This window comes from Neospora caninum, chromosome XI (assembly GCF_000208865.1).
Source record: "Neospora caninum Liverpool complete genome, chromosome XI".
NCBI lineage: Eukaryota > Apicomplexa > Conoidasida > Eucoccidiorida > Sarcocystidae > Neospora > Neospora caninum.
This window is the reverse complement of record NC_018397.1, coordinates 4,862,080-4,878,096: the sequence shown is the minus strand read 5'-3', so window position 1 is coordinate 4,878,096 and position 16,017 is coordinate 4,862,080. Positions and strand designations below refer to the sequence as shown.

Sequence of the window (16,017 nt, the reverse complement as noted above, 5' to 3'; positions counted from 1 at the left end):
CACGTTCATCAGGCAGTTGTGCCAAGAGCAAGCTGCTACGGGAGGTCTGCACCGGCAGTCTTCTGAGCGCAAACATACATACAAGATACAGGGAGAGGCGCTAGGTGTATCGAACTCTTCGTGGGATCTGTGCCAACTCTTCATGGGATCTGTGCTTCTTCGCCGGTGCTCTACTGCTTGCATCTCCAGTACTCATACAAGCCCATGTACGGGCTCTGCACACTACAGACCCCGCTAAAGAATTTCCTTGGAAGACTTCAGGACGCACCTTTTACCCAGAGCGACACCTCGTTTGATTGACGGCACCGCAGCCACTTTTTTCTTTTCGTGTAAACCCTATTATTGGCAAGCGGAAGTTACCCAAGGAAAACGCGATGAAACATGTGAGATGGAATACTAGGGATCCCTTGAAGAAGGCAATAGATCAAGGTACTCCATTCCAGTCGCTTTGGAAGGCAATGATGGGCAGTTCGAATGCCTGACTAAATATCCTAGTTCCAGTTCAAATGGAAATATGCGTGGCCTTCTTGGGGGTACTCCCCCGTTAATGCAACATGGGCGTAAACATGAGAGTTTTTCGAGGCTGTTCTTCCGCGGACTAAGGTGTCCTGTTTGGAACCCCGTGGGGCCTTTTCCCCGTACCTTCGACTATCTAATTTCCTTTGCCATATTTCACAAATGATGCCCAGTGAAAAATAAGAAAAAAACAGTCGTCAGGCGCCTTTACCGAGGGGCCGGTTAATATGAAGCGGGGCCCCCGACTTGGTCAGGTGACTGGCATGCGCCGATTCATACCGGACCAAATACAGAGATCTACACAGATCTCTGACCCCAATACTTTCCAGCAATGAAGCTGGGCCTCTATTTGCAGATCCGCATTAGTCGCCTAGAACGGGGAAGCCACCTTACCCGTCATGCCGAACACCCACGTACCTATACCTTCCTCGTCCATCGAACATCAATAGCAAAGCTACCCAAAATTGAAGCCATCTCACTGGGAAATCTTTGCATGCGGATAATGTCCAGTTACGTTCCCCCCTTCAAATCATCCACTGCTGATGCAGATATATGAAGATAAACCTGACGCTGACAATGCCGGGGTTCTCGGAAAGTCTGCAGCAGACGTTTTCCGTCACTTCTTCCGGCTGGGCCCCTGTCGGTTCGTGCCGACCATCATTGTCAGGCAGAAGCATGTCAAAGGGTCTAGGAATATGGGACCTAAAAAGCTCAAAGTTCTACTCGTACGAGATGTACGTTCCCACAAGAAGGAGAGTCCATGTCAAGGAAAATCAGTGGTCGGAACCGGCGACACAAGTTTGGCCTCAGAACCTCTTTCTTTGCAAGTATCTGGAAATGCGAGCTGAACGCGACGGTCTTGAAGTTTTCCAAGATGTGAACGTATTAGAAGTGGGATCTGGTAAGGTTAGAGAGAACGGAGGGAAAGCACACCATGAGAAAGCGCGCGATAACGATATTGTTTTTTGTTTTTCTTCACTGCTCGCCACAACCCGCTTTAAGCGGCACCGCTTGCCAGCTGCTTCACTGACGATCTCAGCTTTCACCCATCTGCTCTTTCGGCTCCATATAGAAGCTTGCCAGTGCCAAACTCATCGCACTGGCAAGCTTGGTGAAGTACACATGAAAGGCATGAATATGCAAATCTTCAGGCTGCGGACTTGTTGGAATGGTTGCGGCTCTGCTCGGAGCATCGGTGACAGTTTCTGAACTGGAGAAGGGGCTTCCCCTGCTGCGTCACAACATCGAGGCCTTCAAATCCGAGTGGCGGAGTCAAGTGCAGGTAAGTGGAGTTCTCTGCACGCAGTTCAACATTTGTGACACCAGTACGCCCTACAATATGTTATTGGTTTGGCGCCGAGGGCCTCAGAATGGTCAGATAAAGACGATCGGGTCTGGCTGGCCTGAAAGAAGTGCAAGAAACAAAAATCCGTGAACCAGTGGGCTACAATCAAGGGGTCGCAAGCACTTTCACGATCGAGGCACAGTCAGTGAGAAGAGTCAAGAACGCCGGTCCCGACGTGTGCAGTCAGCTCTGGTCTACGGCGAGCCGTTTGCGCACTCCGAACGCTCACTTGAAAAGAAGCATGGTAACAACATGGAAGCACGCGTATAAACTATACACAAAAATTCGCATCATATTGCTGGGTCTGGGTCAAACAGTATGTTAGCTCGCAACCGTGGGCATCTCTTGGCCCGTCCTGGTGCTCGTCAAACGTCTGCCTAGAGTCACCATCGGCTACTCGGAGGTAGTAGCGATGTTCGGCTTTGACTGGTGATTGGGTATACACGCTGCCATACATTTGAAAATATATTTGTGTAGCGCTGCAATTTGGAGCTCAGCTGAGGAACGCAATGAACAAACGGGTAGGTGGGGACAGCTCTTTAGGTTGTCCTGTGGCGCTCCAGTGTGACCAGGGACGCCACCGCTAAGCTGGTTGGATACTCTGACTGTTGTTTCTCCTGGTCTGCTTCAGATCAGCTGCGAGGACGCTGCAACAGTGGCGTCTAGGCTTTCTTTAGAGAGCAGCAATAGAGACCTTCACCCGTTCAGAATGGTAATCTGCAGCGACGTTTGGGCTGACAAGGAACTTCGGAGCTCTTTCCTGCTGCTCTTGCTCAAGGTCATAGCTACCGACTCGGTAAGAATAACCCTATGCCGCGGGCCTTAGAAAAGAGGATGCTGAACTACGAAGTGTCGTAACTTTTCGACTTCGTCCCAAAAACATTCGATCGTGCGGTCAGCCACAGTTGCCTGACCCGAGCCGATTGTGCCAAAGTTGAGTAGTTGTGGCAAGTTGAGTCGTTGTGGCAAGTTGAGTCGTTGTGGCAAACACCCCATTTCGGAGGGAAACACGGAGTCACCTTTCCAGACTACGGGTATGTCGCCGAGCCCAGCACATAAGTGAAAATGCGTAGGCAATATCCATTGTTCCACGTCTTCTTAATCCTCATAGCGGTGTCTCCGCGCCGCCGGCTTTTCGATAGCTCCCTACTCAGATGTGCAAATGCTCCTGGTAGTTTACTGTCCATCTCCGTACGTAAACATTTATTTCGTAGACACATATGCGTACAAGGGTTCACGTCTATCGACTTCCATGGACTCCTGACTCCAGAAGCAGGAATCTGTGTACATACACCACCTTTTGCTGGGAGATCGACGACCAAGCCGTGCCACCCAAGCCACACACAAGAGCACTAGATACCTTGCCCGTTTTGTTCTCGCGCCATGATGTTAGGCATTGGACTCTCTGCTTCTTCTGCAGGAGGTTCTGATGTGCCATACGTGGAGAAACATGGACGGCATCACAATTGGAGCTGCCTCGGTTGACCAGGAGCAGGACGAATTCATGACGCGCCTTTCCCAACTGTTCGATGTGGAGGAAATTGAGACAGAAGACACTATTAGAGCATACTGCTCTCGGTTCCACGGAGGATCTTTCTTCCTTCGTAGTCAAAGCACTATCGACATTCAAGAAACATCTGATGCGGTCCGTCCAACTGGAGAAAGAACTTGGTTTAACACTGCTGACATTCAGTCCACACATGTATACGCATATACATATACATGCCCGGCCAACGACAAGAAGTGCACTCCTGCGCAAAACTCGTGGTGAAACTGTGCTTGACGGCAAAAGCTAACGATCACCAGGCCATGTGACTACGACATGTTCTGGGCTGCCAAGTGCTGCAGGGTTGGCTACAGCACGAAAATTCAAAACCAGTACCAGGTTGTTGCGACTCGTGGCAACTCTCTCTTTTATATCGTCGATTAGTTTGCGTATGCAACTTCCACATGCGTCTGATTGTCTAAATTTGGTGACCGGAAGGACTGCCGGCACAACACCGAAAGGCTCGTTTTGGAGGCCCCCGGAATGGAAAGAATAGGCAGAAGGTGCCGCCAAGAGCAACAGATCTCGCCTCATCGCCTACGCGTGAAATAAAGATCTCGTGTGACAACCCCTTCATGCCGTTGATACACGTTTTAGATGTGCGTGAGCCTCCGAGATTATGCCACGGCCTGCTCATTTTCCTCTTGTACTACACTGCCCCATCTTGCCTCTTACCGATTCGGAAGGAAGTGATTCGTGTACTGCTGTCTCGTCTTCCGTGTATGTAGGACGGTCGCATCGTCATCCTGCGTCTGACCTGTCGGCAAGCGATCAAGGACAACCCTGCTCTTCTCGAGGAGGAACTAAAGAACGAGATTGCTCTCCTCCGTCAGAGAGCAAGCGGCAACGCGCAACAACACCCTGTGCAACCTCTTTCTCAAGGTACTCGACAGCATTAGATTGCTAGCGGCTCCGACCGTGCTCCACCTGATATACCTACAGCCTCGTTTGCCTCTGTCACCCGTTTTGGAAAGCATCGAAGTGTGGACTGTGTGAACGAGAAGAAGAGGTGCTGAAACTGAATTGACGCTACTTCGTTTTCACCTCCAATCCTATCTTCTGATGCAGGGGAGTCTGTAGCGTGTGTTTGTGTAAAAACAGTCTATAGCTTCATGTTCAGGTGGTCTTCTTACTTGTGTTCACTCACATTGCCATTGACGCGCGACCCTTGTCACAGCCATCGACGCCACGGGCTTTTCCGGGTATTGGAAACAGGAACAACGTACGGGGGGAGATGTGAGCAAGCGTGCTGCCGTTCTGTCTGACCCTGCGTTGCCTAACTGCCTCATCAAGCCCACTGATTGACATTAGGTGGACTCGGAATCGTGTTGTGTCACCCCTATTGGACCTGTGCAGTTTCGCAGACGTCTCGTGTCTCAGTGGATATCTGATGAAGAGAGGAAAGAGCTGCGTGCAAAGGAATCCTGGCCACCCGCCACATTGTTCTGTTTGGGCCTACTTGAAAGGTCGATCTCGAAAAAAACGGCCAGCTCCGTGCGACATACGGGTGTCACCTGAACATTTTTCTATGGCACTAGTGTGTGGCTTTTGATCGTAAATAGCCAGGAAAGCACGCTTTGTGAAGCCGACGTTCTCCCTCCGCATCCGTCGTTTCCCTTAGATAACCGAGACACTACGAATGACTCCTATGTGCCTGCTGCCGTGCGCAGCGCCAGTTCCAGGCGAACTCGACTCCAGCGTCTCCAAGGAACCGTTGGAAGCAAAAAACAACGGAAATGCAGGGATCGGGAGCACCAAGGCATTCGCCCCGGAACCGTCTGCTCACAAGCGACTGCTGTCGACAAACAGCAGTGGGGACCATGAGAAATCTCGCCTGCGGCACCTCCGCCCACGCCTCAGCACGAACAAATGGGAACCAAGCGCTTCGTCGCAGGACCAGAGTGGCGCGAGAGTTATGTCAGCGACTTCCGCGGAGTCGGAAGGGCGGGTTTCGGCAGAAACTGGCGCTCTGTTAACTGCATGCCCGGGACTCCGGAGCCGTGCGCAGAGGCCAGGCGTCCCAGACCTGCAATCTGCGCCCGGGAGAGAGCCGACGAAACGGCCGTCGACGTCCTTTCCCGTCTCTGGAAGCAGAATCGAACGGGCCGCTGCACGTCCTCCCACGAAGGACGGGATTGTGTCAAGACGCGTCACGGGAACTGAGCACCGAACCTCTCAGCAGTACCCCGCAGGCGGCGTCCGTTCAAAGAGTAACATATCGCGCACTGCAGCCGGGGCCTCACGCCCTGCGGCTGCCGGCGCTGAGGCTGGCCGGCCAGGCTCTGCAGGCGCGGGATCGACGAGCGGAGAGGGCGACAGCGTGAAGACTGCAGTCGTCCAGGTCGGAGACAAATGTGGCGCCTCTGTTGCCTCCGGAGGGCCCTCACTTGAAGCGCACGATGGGGGCGCGGGCCGCCGAAGCTCAACGCGTACAAGTCAGCGGCTAGGACGTTTTCAAGCAGCGTCAGGATCGGGATGCTCACCTAACGCCGGCAGTCGGCAGAAGCAGCCACAGGCCCCAACGAACCGATCGCAGGTTGTCTCCGGTCTCTCGCCTTCGACTGGAACGACGCGAAGTGGATCTGTTGATCGAGACGCAACTGCCGCTCGCCAGAGGCACACGGGAAGTGCAACTGGGCATGAGACTGCTTCAGCCACGACAGCTGCAAACGTGCACCGACCTTCCTCCAGCAAAGCTCCAGGAGTCGGCGGAACTGGACAACGCTTGTCTGAACGACTGGTCGACAACCGCCGCACAGGATCAGCAGCAGCCGGTACCGGGCATGCGTCTCCAGGCTTGTCTCCCTCACGCAAAGTCCAACACCTGCCGAGTAACAGTGCTGATCCTGTCTGCGCCGCTGTCCTGTCGCCCCAAAGACCAGGTATCATCGGCAGGCTGTCGACTTTTCTCCGTCGATCCTCTGACAGGGGCGGCGCCGCAGGACACCCCGCGGGGACCGCGGGTGGCCCAGAGGCGACAGAAGAGCCGAGCCGCTCACTCTTCAGAAAAAGGAGCATCAGCAGAAGTGGCTGCCATATGCGAAAACCGAGTCAAGCCGGCACGACGTTGCCCAAGAAATGAGCGACCGACTCTGTGGAAAAGAACTTTAGAAAGAAAAGTGCACCGGTGTCCCGGCAAGATTTGGCGCTCCAACTTCTGTATCGGAAAAAGAGAGTCCATTTGCTTCTCTGCATGGGGCACGATCGTCCACAGCTAACTTGTTTTGAAAACACGCGGAGGAAGCTCGCCGATGTTACTTCGGATGCCCTCTGCCCATCAATAGCCCGATGTGTGGGTGAAAAACCGTCGGCGTGACCACACTTTCTGCTATTGTCGTCGGCACGTGTTCCTCCTGTATTGACGACTGGGATTGGAAGAACCAGATGCCTTCGGTCAGTTTAGGATGTGATTTTTCGTCGTGCACGTCCGATATAACCGGCAGCAGGGTTACTTGATATTGCTCAACCTTCCTATGAAGCAGCACGAACGGTCTCCGATAAGCAATTACATCCCCAGAGGGACCGCGTGAGGGGGGGATAATGCCAGGTGGTGGATTTCTTCTTTTTCGTGGACCCTGTATGAAATCATAGATGCGGAGATCTTAAATGTCTCTTCTTGCCAAATTTCGAATCAACGGCGCAATTTCTGATTCTGCGTGAGAAACCGAGAACCTCGAGATGTACACTTGGACGTCCAAAAAACGATGAAAGAAGTTGATAGCGCATGTGGCCTTCTACATTCACAGAATCATAAAATCATGTCTTATTCAGAGAAGGACAAAATGCATAAAAAACGGAAAGATGACAAAACGCCAGATGACGTGGCGTACAAATCGTTGAACCGGTACGCCCCTTTCTTGAAAAGTGCAAGGTTTCAGAAAAGGCAAATGCTCGTGTGTCTTCACCACCTAAACGACAGACGACGGCCCCTTCCAACCTGCTGGGCCTACAGTCCGGCACCAACAGCATAGAACGCCAGGTTGCCACAACACAGAACATGGGACTCCAGAATGATAGGTGCTCACTTCCTTGCTAGAACGCTCCCTCTCCGACAGCAGACGGCCCAGCCAGATCAGTACATTCGGATATGAGGCTTTCGACACTGGCAACCGCTGTGAATATTTGCTGCACACCGTTGAAAACAGCCACCGATCATGTGTCTCAGGAGCTCCGAGGAACAAGCGAGTAGACGTGTTGTCCCCCGCACCGCTCCTAAAGACTGAAGCGTCCTCCCGGGCCAGTTTCCCTGTGCGCTCGTGACTTCGAGCGGGGCATACGTCCATTTTTTACACCTACACGTGTGCTCCTTTACGGATGTACAAGTACAAGTACATGCACGCTTTGCACGTCTACGCATATAAACGACAAAAAGAGACAGAACGCGCAAATCTGGCCTTCTCTTTTGACATTGCTGTACACTCGAAAAGAGATCGTTTGTTCAACACTGCGACAGGGGAATTGTTTTTTGATTTCCTTCGAACCGAAAGTGTGGCTCCGAGTTTTAGCCTCCAGAGGCCTCGGAGACGTTTCGTTCAACCGCAATGGGAGGAATTTCAGATTTCCAGCCGGACAATTCAGAGACCTTGGCCTTCTTGACGATGCTGCTCTTTCCGGAATTTCTCGTAAAGAGGAGGGACGGTGACGCGCGGAACGAAGCCCACTGAAAATAAAAGAGGAAACACTCCCGCTACGTTCTGTAGGGGGTCTGTATACGCACAAGATTCCCTGCTGCGCAGCGACGTTACGCGTCTGCTGATCCGGTGGTGGCAGCGCTGAGTCCACAGACATCGGAATACTTCTCCAGATTTCCTGGCGCACACGCACTGCGACATTCCATCAAGCGAGTGAACAAGCGGCCGTGCAAACCTCAAGTAACCCACACTCTCCGCTGTAGACTCACGGTAAGTTCTGAAGAAAGTGGTCAGCTGGGGAACCACGCAGGCGCTGACCACTGGCAGACTGTACGTTGCCAATGCGATAAGCGGCTCTGAGTCCGGTCCTACGCCCTGAGACATCACAGGAGGGCAACATAAATGGAGCCCATGGCCGCAACCATGTCAGTCGACCAGCCCTGACTCCATACCAGCAGCGTACATTGTCCCTCTGGACCGAAAACTGCTCAGAAAAGAAGGCTTCCGGTAGAAATCCTACATAAATCTCCCATTCTGTGCTACACACAAAGTACTGCACATTTGCCCACTCCCCACGCGACTAGACAACTTAGAAGGAGCGCCTGATTTCAGGAACCTTCACAAACAGGAAATAGGCGTGTCGTGCCGTTCCCACCGAAAGCGCCAGCTCCGCCACAGTCTTTGTATCACTAATCTCCCGCGTGCACTCATGCATTTGTCAATGAGCATAACCTTCTGCATCTGGGCACGCGAGACAGATGACTCTGAGAAACTCACAAGATGCAAGTCAGCACGCCGTGCGATGCCCTGAGTTGTGTGTTCGTTCTGCCCACCGCCATTGAAGGCACAGGCGATGCGCGGCAAAGTGCCTATTACTGGAGACAAAGAATTCTGGCAGAGCCGCTGACCGTGCGCCAGGATTCTCTCGCAAACCGAGCGGCCCTCCCAGCATTACGTGGCCGATACCAAGAGGAAAAACCACCCTCTCTGCGAAGGCCGTGCAGAAATGAGCTCCGTGGTAGCAGACTTCCATATTTGAGAGACAAGCGTGAACGTGTAGAGATACGTGTGGAGAAAAACGCCAATTTGACTGTGAATAGAAGAGATGTTATGCCGACGCACCAAATGCGTCGCGTATCAGATTGAATAAAGGACGCGAGACTCCTCTCCTTCGGCGACATGAGGAGCGAAACATTTCCATGGCTCATTTGAACTCCCTTGCAACTCATATCTCTGTGTGTCAAAACTTCCGCCTGAACAAAGTGACGCGCCATGAACTCCTGAGCAACTTTGTGGAGCATGAATCGTTCCAGTTCAATTACTGGGGAACATACATGCGTTTTCATTGGCACACGCCGAAAAACACGCTGTATTCCGAGGCCTTTTCCAGGCATTTCGGAGTCCCTCCTCCCAGCGACCTCAGCAGCCGCTGACGATATGGCCAATGCCCGTCCCACTTACCTTGACCAAAGCGATGCCCTCACTGTTTGCTCCACTCCCTCGGCGACCGTAGATAAGCGGAAGATGGAAACTGAGTACAGAACGAAAAACACACGAGACGTGCGCAGAAGCGTGTACAGTCGCAGACGGTTGAAGAGGGGTTCTAAGACTGCCTCACACCACACAAAAAAGGTCGTCTCCACGCTTGGGGTCCGGCGTCTTTTTAGTGCTGTAAAACCTTGCTCCGGATGACTGAAACGAAAAGACTGCCTGAACAGTTGAGAGAATGCGCTGCTGCGAAGCGCAGAGGCAGAAACTCCTCGTTCCGTGCAAGCTTGCCACTGCCCGCCGATATCCACCTGCACTCACCAGCAGACTTCGTATCGCTGCCCTCGGAGCTGAAGTCCCTTCCCCACTGCTGCGTAGCGGTCTGACTCAAAGGCAGCCGCAAGGCCTCTGCAGAGAAAACATAAATTATCCTGGGCTCGCTGGTATATCAGCTCACATACTTACGCTCAAAATGTGCACTTATTCAAGTCCATATATATATATATATATATATATATATATGCCCCTGGCACTCCGTGAGTCTACGCATGTAACCGTGTGTACACATGCGTGTAAACCTATACATATATATATATATATATATATGAAAACATGCAGGTATAAATGCATACGGGTATAAATCCGTGCGTAGTTTCGGGTGCACGTTGGAACAGCATCCGAGTTCACTATCCCCGCGCATGCGGTTGCCAACAGCTGAAAAAGTGGGGAACTCGCGAGAGCTCGCAGCTTTAGCTCGACGCTCTGGAGATCATGGGTGTGCGACAGATACGTCAGAAACTGTTTCCCACCGCTATGTTGCGGTACAGCAACTACGAAAGACCGCCTTCAGAGACAGGCCCAGCAGACCACAACCACCGGGTGTAATTTGAGGCTCTATAACTTAGTCGGGGCAGATCGGCGGCAACGTGGAAGCTTTACCGCGTTGTTGCTTTTTGACCCGCCGTCCTCAAGGCCACCCCCTGAAATGCAGCAGGGACGAAATGTCTTGCGCAGACTCTTGCTCACCGCGTTTCTTCTGTCGTCAGAGGAAGTGTCGCAGCAAGGACTGTCCCATCCCGTCCGCGAAACACGGCGGCGTTCTTCCAGTCCTGCTGCTGGAGAAGAAGGCTGAGAAGCTCCTTGCTCGTTGGAAGGGCGGCGGGAAGCGCCGGAGAGAACGCGCGCTCGTGTAGACACCCAAACCCGTCTTTTTCGGCTGCGTTACCGGCAAGTGCAAGCGACGGAGACGACGGGCTCGTTGCTGCAAGCGCTGCGCTGAAGGCCGCCATTGTCTTCCAGAGAAAACACGAGTAGGAAGGGGACCGCGGATCTCCGGGTGTAGAAGGGAGCGAAAACGGAGCCTGTACCGGCTACAGCACGGTTGAGTGTTGACATACCCAGGACAGCTCACCACGCGCTCTGCCCTCTCTCGCGTACACCCCTCTTTGCTTGAAGGCGGCGATTACATCGCAGACAGCCAGTCCTCGTCGCCAGCGGACGCTTTCCCTCCGGGCTACCTTCCGGACCACCAGGAGACCGAGATGTGCCCAGAGAGCATCCGCGAGTGCGTATTAAAGCATACACGGAGGCAAGCTTATCTCTCTCCGCTCCTAGCTCCAGAAAACGGCACCGCTATGTTCAGGCGAATGATAAACGGGACGGAACAGCGAATTCTCGTGAACACGAAGGCGGAAGAGAACTGCTTGTTGCCCGTTTTCCTGATGTACCCGCGCCCGGGGAAAAACCAGTCGGGCACACTTGCGAGCTCCAGAAACGGATTTTCCCGGGGTACCTCACCAGCCCAAGCAAACAGGTTCGGTTCTCCGCGGATGCAGAAACTCTCGGTCAGGCGCCGGATTTCTGTGCAGGACTGCGAATTCTGCCGCGGTCCCAAAAACTTGGGGATCATTTCAGTCCCGGTCTTCACTACTTCCTCATCAACGAGGCACACTGCAGATGGTTGGTTTCCGTCTCCTCAGGAGACAGGTGCTCGTCCGCGAAAACTCAGAGCCAGATTGCAAGACAAGACAGACCTGCCGCGACCTCCAGCGTCGGGTGCGGCCCCGAAAGGCTCCTTCGTTACTATTTGATGCACGGCTGTGAGCGCGGCGTTGCAGCACTGACCAGAAATCGGCCGGTGTTTGCGATCTGTCGAACGAATCCGTGGCCGGCAAACATTTCAGTATTAGTATGACGAATGGGTGGGCGGTTCCAGAGCAGGAGATCTCAGCTGACTCCACACACACGCTCGTCTGGACGTACACCTGAACAAGCAGTTAACTTTCGTGCGCACCGCAGCGCAGTGTGTGCTCTGGCGTGTAGGGATGGAGACCCAGGAGAGAGTTGAACAGAAGTTCGCGCGGAGCGCCGGGTGTCGCCGAAAATACAAGGTCACCCTGGCGAGCTCGCCGTACTCGCCGTACCCTCGTCTACACGGACAGACGAGGACGCAAGGTCGTGTTCCAAAAGAAACAGCCACTCCCGTGACGCACCCAGACAAAACCTTCTATACGACATGACGAGCACTTTCCGAAACCGGACGAAATTAAGTATCTGTGCTCTTTGACGAGCAAAGCCCGGTAGCGCGGCAACGGTGCTGTATGCGTGGTCCGCCGAACTCTCGGTGTCGCATGCATGCATGCGAGGGAGCTGTGGCGCTCAAGAAAATTATGTGGGGCCGCTCGAAGACAAACTAGCAGTTTCCATCTTGTTTCGCGTTGCTTCAAATGAAATGGAGAAACACCCACACACCTGTTTCTCATTTTCCTCAAGAGCTGAGCTGTTTCAGGAGGCCTTACTCGTCTTAAGTGGCATGCCGGTATCTGACGGTTGCTTCTGTACGTCACGCAGAGACTGCGCCTGCCTTCCTGTTTGCGCAAGTCTCTTTTCAGTATCCGCCTGAACGCTGAGAGAACGGTTTCTTTTTCCTTCCACAGGAGATTGCCGCCCACTTTCCACGGTTACGCGAAGGGAACTGAGCGGCTGGGCACCGCTTCGAATTCCTACGCTATGATCGCGTGGTACTGCTCTCCGGTTAACCCTAGTTCGATTCTCGTCGACCCGGTATTTTGTTGACGAGTCTGACGTGGCACAGTAAATTACCGGAAATTTTGTATGCTCAGAAATCACCTCGGTGGAAGCGCAAGCTCTCCTCGTTCGACTTCCATCAAGGATACTTTGACACTTCGGAGCTTGTTCCCTCCGGCTGTACGCGTTCAAGAGGCGTGTGGCCGATTTGGATTGCTTGTTAAGTAAAGGACTGCGGCTCCCCGGCGCTCCAGTGAATGTGCGACCGTTCAGCTCTCGTGACATTTCACGTCCCTGCCCCGCATCCAGGTGTTTCGATCTGTGACCTGCACTGCGCCTCTTTATAGCACCACCGGTAAACACATGCTCGAGTTCACCCCTCTGCGTGTTTTTTACATGTTTCCACCAAGCTAGCGCATCTATCGTTAACCCTGTGTTCCCGATGCTTCCTGTCAATTTCTTTTGAATGCGCCGATAAACATATCTCTGTTCTTCTACTGGTCTTTGCCTGTCTCGCAAGCGCACTGTGGTAGTTTTACTTTCGAGGCCGGTGGTCAAAACACGCCAGCTTGCCTCGTAGCCATGGCCGCCAGGACCCCGAACTCGGTTGCGCCCGTCCGGGTGAAGCGTGAAGAGGGCGAGGAGCTTCAGAAGGAAGGGACAAACGGCGTGTCCTCGCCACGGTCAGGCGCACCACGTGGCCAACCCGCTGCTCCAGCGGAGGGCCCGTCGGAGCACCAGGCTTCCCGCCGCCACCGCATCCGAGAGCTCGCAGTCCATTTCAGTGGCGCGTTTGATCAGCTCCTTTCTCTGGTCCCTTTCAGCGCTGTTTCCAACGTGGACGAAGGGGACCAGGAGACAGAGGACCAAGTCGGGGACACGGGGCCGGGCGGCGCGCCTGCACAGTCGCGTGGACAGCAGAAGTGGAAGCTCAGACAGAAACGGTACCATCCGCGGGTCCTTGTCGCCACTCCCTTGCGACTGCAAGAGCAAGTGGCTGGCGAAGAAGACCGGGCCAGAAAGCGACAAGGAGCGGGGCGGAGCTCGAAACAGCAGCAGGCTCCGAAACAGAGAGGACTCCCGCAGACCCCTCTCGGAACTTCGAAACCGGAAAGCGGGGACGCCTCCAGCGGCATCGCTGACAGCCGTGCCGAGTTGCAACGGCGTCTCCAGGTGAAACTCGAGGCGCTTCGTCGGGTGAAGAAGGAAGACAAACGCGAGAGAGGCAAGCGGAAGAAGCCGTCCAAGGAGCGACCGGGACAGAAAAGCCGCGCTTCGGAAGGCCAGACCCGGGAAGAAGGACGAGGCGTGCACGGAGACGCTTCGCCAAAGAAACGGCCTCCGCAAGGAGACAGTGGAAACTTCGAGTACGGAGCAGTGACGTGCCCACGGGAGCGATTTGAGGTCCGCCAGGCCAACCGCGCCGGGACTAAGAAGCGCAAGTTGCAACAGGCGATGAGGTAAGGCAAAGGTAGAGTGTGTGCGCGGATACTGGCACTTCATGTCCTCGCACATGGGTGACACGACAGGGCAGCGGGGCGCGGCGTTTGAAGTCCTGGCCAAAAAGGCTGCAGGCGATGGACACTTTCTGGCGATGCATTTCCGATCGAAACGACATCTCTATGCTCGACTGGTGTGCAGTGACTTGCCGTTGACCGGACCTTGAGTGCAAAAGGGTCTCTTGCCTGCTGAGCACTATTCTGTCAGTGTACAGTTCCTGGCAGGTCCAGTTGAGGATTCGTACCCACATCTTTCTAGAGCTACTTCTCCAACGTGTGCCCGGGTGCGTTGACTGCTGTACTGCCATCCGAGTCGGCCTGAGAGTGTTATCCAGTTCTCTGCGTTTATACTCACACACGCGTCCATCTGCCCATCTACCTATGTGTCGAACTATGGTGACGCATGCAAACTTGTACTCACGCATGATCGGGGGATGCCGGCGTTCCGAGCTGCCTCGCACGCATATACCTGTATGTGCCTGTACGTGTACATCCAGTACACACTCACATACGCACATGCATAGGCGCGCCCCGCCCTTATACGGACTGCGTACCCGTGTGTATGCATCTACATCGAAATATCTGCTTTCAGATCTAGCTACAATTTTTTCTGCTGCTCTCCTGTTAACGCATACACGCATTCAAGTCCCTGCGCTCGGTTGTGGCGTGCTAAATGTGCAGAGAGATTGAAAGCAATCGGGAAATTTTGCAGAAGTGTCAGTCGTCGGAGGAGCGCCAGCGGGTGGAGCTGCAACAGTCTATGGCGAAGGTGATGAAGAAGCTTGACGGGGAGAAAGTTATGGTAAGGAAAACACCTGCAAGAGACAGGTTGGAAAGGGTATTTCGGATGTTTTTGTCGGAGGCGTATCCCAGTAAACTCCACCGATAGTGTGTGTCATTCGTGACCCGTGAGCATCGTGCAAAGCGGAGTCGAGTTTTTCTGTCGTGACCTTCACCCATTTGCTGTCCAGACTGTTATTAGATCCCGTTTTGTCTTCAAGTGGGATTTGATCTGAGGAATGCTGTTCTTCGCGTTTCTCACATGCTTTGTAAGCGAAATGCTCTTTTATTCCTGAAGACGCTTCCGGATTTCGTTGTGGATATATGGTACTATCCACTGCCCCACACAGGTGGGTGAATGCCACAACAGGTGTAAGGGTCGTTCGCCACATTTTTCGAGGCTTGCCTGTGCCGCCCTAAAACGTTTGCAGGACGACATGCAGCGACTGAAGAAGAAGCAGAAGTTCCTCGAGAAAAAGAAAGAAAAGGCAGCGGACAAGTGGCAATCTCGACTGATGGAGGCAAAAGAAAAAAAGAGGATGGCTCTGGAAGTAAGCCTCGATCGTACATAAGTAAACTGACGCGCCCCCATTTTCGGTTCTAAGTAGAAGATGAACGAATGCGTAGTCGTTCGATGGACCTGGACCGACGGATGCGAATATATATATATATATATATATATATATATATATATATATATATATATAGGCCGGTATCTACCACATTCTAGTTGGCGTACCAAAGTGCACGGCGTTGTCACCCTCATCGCAGTCGGAGCTAGCTTCCGTTCCGTTCCTGCAGTTGGTTGGGATTCGTGGCAGCGCGGTCCAGGCAGATGTCTATGGCGTGATTATCGACAAACGACGCACGCCTCTACTGGCTTGTTGCGTGCGTTCTGTAGGCCAAGAAACAGCAGAAAGAAGAGCGTCTCCGGGAACGGGAGAAACGAAAGTCTTGAATCGTTTTTACGACATTCGCAAGAATACGCGTGGGGCATCGTCTGCTCTTAGTTGTGGCGTTCCCCCACGGCTTGGCTGCTGTCGCCACATCTCAGACTTTGCTTCCCGGGTAGCGCTCTGTTCTTTCTTTGCTGAACTTGCTGCGGGGGGCGGCACTGCTCTCGATATGGCGATGCCACTAGGTCCGGGGTCCGAACACGAATTAGGGAAACCAGTTCGAGTTTGT

The 16,017-nt window shown here is 53.4% G+C and overlaps 3 protein-coding genes across 3 annotated transcripts; 2 read left to right on the top strand and 1 right to left on the bottom strand.

Moving 5' to 3' along the window:
* Positions 1-1,353: 1,353 nt before the first annotated feature.
* On the top strand, positions 1,354-6,489 carry NCLIV_058870 (conserved hypothetical protein; the record flags this gene model as incomplete). Its single annotated transcript, XM_003885443.1, has 6 exons — positions 1,354-1,417; positions 1,668-1,798; positions 2,493-2,657; positions 3,282-3,506; positions 4,136-4,289; positions 5,078-6,489. 6 exons carry the CDS (start codon positions 1,354-1,356, stop codon positions 6,487-6,489), a joined length of 2,151 nt encoding a protein of 716 aa, XP_003885492.1.
* A 1,492-nt stretch (positions 6,490-7,981) lies between these two features.
* On the bottom strand, positions 7,982-10,815 carry NCLIV_058860 (conserved hypothetical protein; the record flags this gene model as incomplete). The annotated part of the gene is made up of 5 exons (XM_003885442.1): positions 7,982-8,067; positions 8,308-8,413; positions 9,500-9,569; positions 9,848-9,934; positions 10,553-10,815. The coding sequence occupies 5 exons, from the start codon at positions 10,813-10,815 to the stop codon at positions 7,982-7,984; spliced, it is 612 nt and encodes a 203-aa protein (XP_003885491.1).
* A 2,320-nt stretch (positions 10,816-13,135) lies between these two features.
* Positions 13,136-15,790, top strand: NCLIV_058850 (putative erythrocyte-binding protein; the record flags this gene model as incomplete). The annotated part of the gene is made up of 4 exons (XM_003885441.1): positions 13,136-14,013; positions 14,734-14,854; positions 15,264-15,383; positions 15,734-15,790. The coding sequence occupies 4 exons, from the start codon at positions 13,136-13,138 to the stop codon at positions 15,788-15,790; spliced, it is 1,176 nt and encodes a 391-aa protein (XP_003885490.1).
* Positions 15,791-16,017: the final 227 nt, after the last annotated feature.